General features: G+C 45.5%; 1 protein-coding gene across 1 annotated transcript in view; it reads right to left on the bottom strand.

The window, feature by feature from the left end:
- Window positions 1–2,190: 2,190 nt before the first annotated feature.
- DNAAF11 (dynein axonemal assembly factor 11) overlaps window positions 2,191–10,124 on the bottom strand; it is a 72,747-nt gene continuing 64,813 nt past the window's right edge. The window contains exons 11-12 of the mRNA XM_040262115.1: window positions 8,339–8,424; window positions 2,191–2,589 (exon numbers count right to left, since the gene is read on the bottom strand). Of these exons, the coding sequence (XP_040118049.1) occupies window positions 2,412–2,589; window positions 8,339–8,424 (264 nt within the window). The 3' untranslated portion in view covers window positions 2,191–2,411. The remainder of the gene's footprint in view (window positions 2,590–8,338; window positions 8,425–10,124) is intronic.

Genomic DNA, 10,124 nt, shown 5'->3' with positions numbered 1-10,124 from the left:
CAGCATAGCAGCTCTAGGGAAGTTGGACTTTTTACATGGCATCTGGATTCCCCCAGAGGGAATGTACCAAGAGAATCAAATGGCAGTGATATCGCCTTTTCTGATTTAGCCCTGATAACCACGTTATTGTTTAGCCGCTAAGTCACGTCCAACTCTTTGTGACCTCATGGACTATAGCCCACCAGAATCCTCTGGCCACAGGATTTCCCAAGCAAGAACACTGGCGTGGGTTGCCATCTCCTTCTCCAGGGGATCTTCCCAACCCAGGGATCAAATCCATGTCTCCTCCATTGCAGATGGATTCTTTACCACTGAGTCATCTGGGAAACCCTTGACAACCATGTAACATCATTTTATCATTATGCTACAGGTCGCAAGCAAGTCACTAAGCTTGGCCCATATTCAAGACAAGAGATCAGGGAATCCACCTCTTGATGGGAGGAGTGTCATATAATTTGCAGACATCCACAGTGACCGATTCGACAGTAGCAGAACCCAACAGTGAACTCCGTATATGGCACTAAACCCCAGGGGACCATCCATCACCTGCTTTTGCCTGGCAGGTTGATTACACTGGAACATTTCCATCCATTGTGGAAGAAGTGGTACCTTGCTCTCACTGGAATATACATTTACTCTGAATGTGAATCTGCCTTCCTTCCCTATAGCACTTCTGCCAAAACCACCATCTGTGCGTTTACGTAATGGCAGCCATATTCACTTCCGCAGTACTTCACGGAGCACTGCCTCTGACCAGGGGACTCATTACAACAAATGAAGCATGCCTACGGAGCTGTATCTATAGAATTGGCTGGACTCACCATGTTCATCATCACTCTGGAGCAGCTGGCCTGCTAGAACACTGAAGTGGTCTTTTGCAGACTCACCTACAGTGCCAGTGAAGTCGCTCAGTTGTGTCCAACTCTTTGCGACCCCATGGACGGTAGCCTACCAGGCTCTGCCATTCATGGGATTTTCCAGGCAAGAATACTGGAGTGGGCTGCCATTTCTTTCTCCAGGGGATCTTCCCAAACCAGGGATCGAACCCGGGTCTCCTGCACTGCAGACAGACGCTTTACTGTCTGAGCCACCAGGGAAGCCCAACTGGGTGATAATACTTTGTGTGGGTGAGATAAAGTTCCCAAGAGTGAAGTACAGACTCTGAATTACTATCCAACATGTGGTGCTGTTTCTCCCAGGGCCAAGGAGCATGGATCTGGGATTGAGGTATCAAAATGCGAGAGGTTCCTCTCACTAACACCCCTAATGATTAACAGACCACGTTTACTCCTGTTTCTGCAACTCTGGGCTCTGCTGGTTTAGAAGCATTGGTTCTGGAGGCAAGAGCACTTCCACTTCCTTCTGACTGCGGGCTTTGTCACTGCCTGACGTGATACACGTGTGCATATTTCACTGCCTTGTTACCACTGACTCTGTGAGAACAGAGCAGGTCCCAGGGCTCAGTAGCTACTTACGTATCTGTTGATTTGTGTGTGTGTATTGTGGGGGAGGGGGGAGAGGAGTTAGAGGAGTTGGGGGAAGAGTCTGGTTTAAATGCTAGTAAGTCATGATCAGAGAAATGACAGTTTTCCTATATCGTATCTGGAATACTAAGTTAATAATGTTCTAGATAAAGCTGCTGCTAAGTCACTTCAGTCGTGTCCAACTCTGTGTGACCCCACAGATGGCAGCCCACCAGGCTCCCCCCGTCTCTGGGATTCTCCAGGCAAGAACACTGGAGTGGGTTGCCATTTCCTTCTCCAATGCATGAAAGTGAAAAGTGAAAAGTAAAACTGAAGTCATTCAGTCGTGTCCGACTCTTCGAGTCCCCATGCACTGCAGCCTACCAGGTTCCCCCGTCTCTGGGATTCTCCAGGCAAGAACACTGGGGTGGGTTGCCATTTCCTTCTCCGACGCATGAAAGTGAAAAGTGAAAGTGAAGTTGCTCAGTCATGTCCGACTCTTCACGACCCCATGGACAGCAGCCTACCAGGCTCTTCTGTCCATGGGATTTTCCAGGCAAGAGTACTGGAGTAGGGTTGCCATTGTCTTCTCCTAGATAAAGCAGAGGTACCAGTTTAATGATCAGCACTTTCTTTAACCCGTGACTTCATCTGTCTGCCCAGGTCCATGGTTCTGGGATTTACAATCAGCATGTTTCTATAATTGTTCTACGATTTAGTAAACATTTTAACTAACCAATGCTTTATTACAAAAAAATTATACAGCATTTGGAAGGTACACATTTTAATTGTAAACTGGTTTTAGAATATTAATGTACTAAGTAGAAGCTAACGCATTGGAGTAGTAATACTGAAAATAACTGTGTCTACCCCGTAAATAATACACACACACTCTCTGTATGGAGCAAATCTGGGTCTTGCAGGTCACAGGCAGTGAGGCCTGAGATTTCAAATCAAAGGAGGCACTTCGGGATTATCTTCAAAGTCGGGATCTTCCTCACTTGGTATAATTTTGGGTTCAGGGCGAACTCTTCTGGGCATGTGTGTTTTCTCTTGAACTATGTTGGCCACATCAGGGATGGAACGCTTGCTGGGGTCTACTTCTAGTTTCTCCATTTGCTGGCTTCTAGAACAACAAAAAGGGCAAAGGAAACAGAGATATCACTTTGAAATAAATTTCAAGTAGATTCCACTCATTCATTTGTTTGTTTGGCAAACATCGGCAAGCACTCTCCCTGGAGTATAGGAGACTGTTCCTGGATTCAAGTGGCTTAAAGCCTTGTAGAAGCAGGAGTCAACCCTTGAAGAAACAGAGAGTTAAAGGGTGCTGCAGGGCCATGCTAACACAGGCAGGTAGAGGACAGGACAGTTGGCAGACTCTGCTCACCTAAGACTTTTTTGATAACTGAAATGATACGGTAGGCCAAGTTTCACAGCCAGGAGCAATAATAGAATCACATCTGGCAGGTTTCACTCCTGAATGGAGCTAATCAGGCTCCTAAGACCCTGCTGCTTCAGACAATCCAGCCTGCTGCGGTTGGCGCACTCAGTCACTCAGTTGTGTTTGACTCTTTGCAACCCTTTGGATGGTAGCCCACCAGGCTCCTCTGTCCATGGGATTTTCCAGGCAAGAATACTGGAGTAGTTTGCCATTTTCTCTGCCAGTGGATCTTCCTGATCCAGGGATTGAACCCGCATCTCCCTCATCTCCTGTATTTCAGGCAGTTCTTTTTTTTTTAAATTTAATTGAAGGCTAATTACAATATTGTCGTGGTTTTTGTTATACATTGACATGAATCAGCCATGAGTGTACATGTGTCCCCCATCCTGAACCCCGCTCCCTCCTCCCTCCCCATCCCATCCCTCAGGGTTGTCCCAGTGCTCCGACTTTGAGCGCCAGGCAGGCTCTTTACTGCTGAGCCGTCGGGGAAGCCCACGGTTTGGCAGGGACATTCATACTACAAGTTCAGGTGCATGCCAAGCCCACAGTTCTTTCCCTCCTGTGGGAACGTGCACCCAGTGCTCGTGGCGATAGCTGGAGTGAAAGGGAACCCGGAAGCCCCTCTGCTGGCCAAGGAATCCTGTGATCACTGTCACATAGAAAACTCGAAATGACACGCTCCCAGGGCTGTTTTTCTGGCCATTTCCTCCATAGGCTTGGAGTTGGACCCAGTAAGCTGTAGTGATGTCAAGTTCCCCCCACGATGTGGATGATTTTGAAATAATTTTGGAATCAGTTATTTGACAGATATACATTAAGAGCCTACAGCACTCAAGTAGCTGTGCTAGACATTAGCAATACCACGGTTTGTGCAGACAGACCAGGTTCCTGGGAACATCTAGGGGCGCAGAGTAGCGCTCAATAGAAAAGTTATCTCATCGTCATGTAACTGTCTCACTGTCCATCTGTTCCCTCTGTCAGACTGGCATCTTTGAAGCAAAGATTTTGTCTCTTTCACCTTATATCTTTGGCATACAGCTTCACTGAATAAATAGCTATTGAATAACTAGAAAAAATTCACTACTGTGGAATACTGAAATTAAATAGGCAATTAGCTCTGACCTATGTGGTTCAGACCGTAAAGAATCTGCCTGTAGTGTAGGAGACCCAGGTTCGATCCCTGGGTCAGGAAGGTCCCCAACCAGGGGAGGTTGGGGAGGAGGGAATAGCTACCCAGTCCAGTATTCTTGCCTGGAAATCCACGGACAGAGAAGCCTGGCAGCTACAGTCCATGAGGTTGAGAAGAGTCAGACGTGACTGAGAAACTAACCCTTTCAGTTAAAGAAAATCACAGTCTACTCCAGGAGTTCCAAACCCATGTCCTCCGGCCAAATTCCTGCAGCAGACACAAACTGGTGGGGAAGGGAGGTTCAATTTTCTCTGGAAAGTGTAAATTCATTTGCTCTTGCAACCCTTCCCCCTCACGTCTGTAGTCTGCTCAGCCCTTGAAAGGATCTGACTTTTTGATTCCTTTGTACTTTGGCTGGGCTTCCCTGGTAGCTCCGATGGTTAAGAATCTGCCTGCAATGTGGGAGACCTGGGTTCAATCCCTGGGTAGGAAGTATTTTGATTAATATACCTGGACCTGCTGAAGAAAAACACAAGTTGGATTTTAAAATGGCATTTTCTGAAGTCCCAGATTATACACTATAATCTATGCAGGGAGTTTCAGTTTTCAGAAACTTACATTACAGTCGTTATTAACTATAGCTCTACTTCTTAATTATTCTGTTCTTACTTAACAGACTGTGATATCTGTGGCTTAATTAAGTAAATATCTAAATTCATCTATGATAATTATATTGTCCTTGACTTTGAAGAAAAGCAGCCCATCTCTATTCTGGGCATATCTCTTGGGCTATAGTTTCTGGATCACAGTAATAAACAGTGAACTTAGTATTTGGTTATCTGCAGCGCTCCAACTTCAGATGTTCTGAGGAACGGTTTGTGTGCAGGGTTTTAATTACTTATGAATCCCTGGGGGTAATAAGCAGTGAACACCAAACCCTGGGGCACTCAAGGACCACATTTATCCCCAAAATAAAGAGGAGAGGGAATTTTTTCCCCCTGCTGCTTCCCGCCTCACATCGAGGCCTGTAGAGACAGATGCCTGCTGCAGATTTTACCCGTCGCCTGTCAGACCAGAACCTCTAGCACCTAGTAAGAACAGGTGGAAGACGGCGTGAATAAATGTATTATTATGGAAGAATGCAAGAAAAAAGAAAATGTCTAAAATCAGTAGGTGTAAACTACATCAAAGATTGAGTCCTCTATTAAAGAATACAAAGGATTTTCAGGGCAGTGAAACTACTCTGCGTGACACTATAATAGTGGATGCATGTCATTATTTACTCTTGCTGCTTAGTTGCTCAGTCATGTCTGACTCTTTGTGCCTCTAGACTGTAGCCCGCCAGGCTCCTCTGTCCATGGGATTTCCCAGGCAGGAATAGTGGGGTGGGTTGCTACTTCCTTCTCCAGGGGATCTCCTCAACCCACGGGTTGAACCTGTTTCTCTTGCATTGGCAGGTGGATTATTTACTGCTGAGCCACCTGGGAAGCTGTTACATATTTGTCGAAATCCAAAGAACACACAGCACCAAGACTGAGCTCTTATGCAAATTTTGGATGTGGGTGATAATGATGCAGGAAGGCAGCTTCATCAGTTGTAACAAACCTTCTCTTCTGGTATAAGGTGTGGATAATGAAGGAGGCTATGCACCTGTAGGGAAAGCAGGTATTTGGGAAATCTCTGTGCCTTTTACTCAATTTTGCTGTGAACCTAAGACTGGGCTAAAAGTCCATTAAAAAAAAAAAAAAAGACACCATGAGGAGAGTAAGAAGACAAGCCCAAGAATGGGCCACGTTTTATAGTCCTGGATCTGCCACTCACTTACCAATTTTGCAACCTCGGGCAAATGACCCCATGTCTATGAACCTCGCTATGTTAGGAACAGGAGGAGGATTTATTTGTAGTTATTTTGAAGATTAAAGATATGCACAGCATCATACAGCACAGTGCAGGCGCTTAGTACTCAATAAACCCATCTTTGATGAAGTCGTCACAGGACCACAAGGGTTCACTGGGTCCGTGACCTTCTCCCCAGACATGATCCTATCTGGTTCAATGAACAAAACCCTCCTCCCCTCGATCTACTCCCTCCACTAACTCTCTCCACTGCATGAGGAAGGGACCACCCAGGCTGAGAGGGGGTTAAGGGGCCTGTTCTGACCCGGCCCCCAGTGTCCTGCCCTGTGGAGGCCTTTCCTCCAAATCAACAAGCTGTCTGACCTCATGTCCACGTGCAGCCTTTATAGGTGGCTGTTTGGGTCATGGGTTGCCCAATCAGAGGCTGATATAATGGGAATAATGAATTCTGTCAATGATTCAAGAGCACCACAAACAACCTTCCCGTAGACGTATCCTGAGCAGATATGAGGTGATCCTTTCTCTGTAACAAAAATGAAAAAGAAAGGCTTTGTGAAAATACTGCAGGACTCCCTTCTATAAACAATTGTGCTAAGATGTTTCTAATCATCAAGTATAATCATGGTGATGACAGTTAGCCTGGAGTTCTTGAAAACCAGCTCCAAACCGTTGACAATGACGTGGTTTCCAGTCCCTGCGATTCCTCATAAATTAGATTCAGATTTTTCACAAGTAGGGATGCTGCTGGCGCTTAATTATGGCCATGAAGATTCACAGGAATCCTTATACCCTTGAGTCTCTTTAAGTGATGAGACGGTTAGAGAGCATCACTGATTCAAAACGAGTTTGAGCAAACTCTGGGAGATGGTGGAGGACAGTGGAGCTTGGAGTGCTGCAGTCCGTGGGGTCACAAAGAGTCAGACACAACTTAGCAACTGAACAACAATGATCTGACATGGAAATTAATAAGCTGGGAAGCATGAGAGTGGCTTCCCAAGGTTTAAAACAGCAACCTGCTTTTCAGAAGGAATTCAGCTCCATACCTGTTGTTTAAACAAACCGCATGTTTGAAAACCTCTACAAAACTTTGACAGTTGTCTTTGAATATAAGAATGCCTGACTGCTTGTATTATGCAAGACATAAATACAGCTCCTGCTCAGGTATTTTTATAGTGATAATTCTGGCATATACATTTGTATCACAAAGATAAGTTTGCCTGGGTCCAAAATAGACTTTGCCATCTGGATGGTACGAGTCTGGAAATCTTGAAAAGGAGAAGGAAAGTTGAAAGAGCTGAGATGTTCATTCCAAGGATGAACTGAGAAGGAATGAGAGCTTAGTTCGAAATGCTCTAAGGATTGTCACCACAATCCTTAGAGGGGGGCGGGCATTGTTCTGAGGGTCTCTAGGGGCAGAGCTAGAACCTTTAGTTGGGAATCATTAGGCTTTCTGACATTTGGGAATATTGTTGTTGTTCAGTTACTCAGTTGTATCCAACTCTTTACGATTCCATGGACTGCAGCACGACAGACTTCCCTGTTCTTCACCATCTCTTGGAGCTTGCTCAAACTCATGTCCATTGAGTTGATAATGCCATCCAACCATCTCATCCTCTGTCGCCCCCTTCTCCTCCTGCCTTTAATCTTTTCCAGGGTCTTTTCCAGTGAGTTGGCTCTTCTCATCAGGTGGCCCAAGTCTTGGAGTTTCAGCTTCAGCATGAGTCCTCCCAGTGAATATTCAGGGTTGATTTCCTTTAGGATTGCCTGGTTTGATCTCCTGGCTCTCCAAGGGACTCTCAAGAGTCTTCTCCAACACCACAGTTTGAAAGCATCAGTTCTTGGGCACTCAGCCTTCTTTATGGTCCAACTATCACATGACTACTAGAAATTCTCCTGAGAGGGTGAGGGTCCTGTAGGGAAGGAAGCTTAAGCCAAGGCAGGAAGATGACCTATGATTGACAGGAGGGCACACACAGGGTCTCTCAGTCTTTGCAGCCCTGAGAGCTCTGGATGCTATGACAGGACAGGGGGGTCATAAAAGCGAGGCAACATGAGCAGAGCGCTCAGCAGTGCTCAGCCTCCCTCCCTCATATTCCTTGTCTGCAAACTGAGGATAAAACTTGTGAGGATTAAATGTGTTGCTATGGGTAAAGCACATAGACTGGCCTCATAGGAAGCAAGTGCCTGGTCAGTGTAGCTGTCAGTGGTGTAGATGTTGCCACTTCTATTAGTATCATGGGAAATGGGGACCTAGACATGCACAGATCTGTGTCTGAACCCTACAAATCAAGAGTTGAAGTTTGGGGAATAAACGTTCAGGGTATGAATCCTTTCTAAACGTTCAGTCACTGTACCTGGTGGGCAAGTGCATTCTAGCCACCAAAAAGACAATGGCGAGAACTCTAAACAAAGCTAAAGATGGGCGGTGGGGGTGGGCGGGGATGGCACCTCTTGCTTGTCTGCTCTCTGCTGCTGTCCGGCGTGCTTTTCACGGGCTTTGATGTTCGTTGACAGCCTATGATTACTTCGCCCACCTGAAAATAAAAGCACAGCACAGTCCGTGATACATTCTCTCTGATACATCTTCAAAAATATACACTATATGTTTCCCAAATGCAAAAACACTTAAACTTTCACTACATATTCCATGAAAGACTCTGACTTTAAGCCCCTACATGCAGATGAGAAAGGTACAGTAGTCCCCCCTCTCCCTGGGGATACATTACAAGACTCCCAGGGCATGCCCGAGACCACAGATAGTAAGATCCCCTGCTGGAGGAAACAGCAACACACTCTAGCACTCTCTAGTATCCTTGCCTGGAGAATTCCACAGATGGAGGATCCTGGTGGGCTACAGTCCACAAAGAGTCAGACACAACTGAGCATGCAAGCTCACACACAGACACACCAAACCCTACATAGAGTATGTTTGTTTCTTCCTTTATGGATATACCTGTGACGAAGTTTAATTCATAAATTAGGCATAGTGAGATACTAAAAACAATAACTAGTAATAAAATTGAACAATTATAACAATATATTGTTTGTCACACAATTGTAGAAATTTAATACTTTTTCCATCTTAACTAAGCACCTCTCCTGCAAGGTGGCCATAATTTTTGCAGTTTGAGGTACAACAGCAAAACTACCACAGAGTTCTTCCTTCTTCATAATTTCATGGATAGAAGATTCGTTCTTACCCTAGATCTTAGCAATCTCAGCATATGGGTTTTTTTTTTTTCCCTTCCTTATTAAGTCGGGAACTTTTACCTGTTCACTTAAAGGAAGCACCTGAAAGCTTCTTTTTGGCATATCTGAGTGCCAGCATCACCAGTCTTGCACTCTGAGACCGTTATTACATAAAATAGGTGTGGCCTGAACCCAAGCACAGCTGCCCTGATAACCAAGGCAGATACTGACTCAGGAATCAGGGGGATTATTTTTGACATCCTGGGTGGGACGGGGCAGGAATGGTACAAGATTTCATCATGCTGCTCAGAATGGCCCACAATTTTAAACTTAAGAATTATTTCTGAAATTTTCCATTTAATATTTTTGGACAGTTGGCCGTGCATAACTGAAACCAAGGACAGGGAAACCTTGGACAAGGGAGCAACTACTTAGACCACAAATTGTAACTATTCATGTTAATCTTGCAAAGCTCCAGGCTGCACTTCATTTGCCCAAGGCCAAGCAGGGGGACAGAGTGAATTCACTCATTTAACAAATATTTTCTGAGAGCCAACCCCATGCATGCCAGACACTTTTGGGGGTGTTGCGGACATGGGGGTGACAGAGACACTGCCTTTATGGAGCTCCCAGTGAATGTGCTGTGGATGAAAATGGTCTGAGCTGGAAGCTCACTGGACCTCGCCTCCTTCCACTATAAAGTGAGGGAATTAGATAAAATCAGTCGCAAGGGACTCTTCTCCATTTGAAAAATTCTGTAGTTCCATTATTTTTTAAACTGAATAAGCTCAGGGCTAAGCATGTTAAAGGTCTCAAATATGACTGAGTGGCTTAATTCAACAAACTTCCAGCAGGGAGCACCCAAACCCACGACCTTCCCTTAGGAAGAGACAGAACAGTGTTGTCGGGGGAGGGTGGGGAGAGGAGGAGGTTACCTGCTGGGCACATGCCCACCTGAGCTGGCTGTGTATGTGTTTTATTTAGCCCCCACCTGCCAATCTTCCTATGAGACAGGGATTACTGGCAGGCAGATAGGGAAAAAAGA

This window comes from Oryx dammah, unplaced genomic scaffold (assembly GCF_014754425.2).
Source record: "Oryx dammah isolate SB20612 unplaced genomic scaffold, SCBI_Odam_1.1 HiC_scaffold_19, whole genome shotgun sequence".
NCBI classification, from domain to species: Eukaryota; Metazoa; Chordata; class Mammalia; order Artiodactyla; family Bovidae; genus Oryx; species Oryx dammah.
Note: the sequence above shows the minus strand (reverse complement) of the source record. Positions and strands in the feature narration are given on the sequence as shown.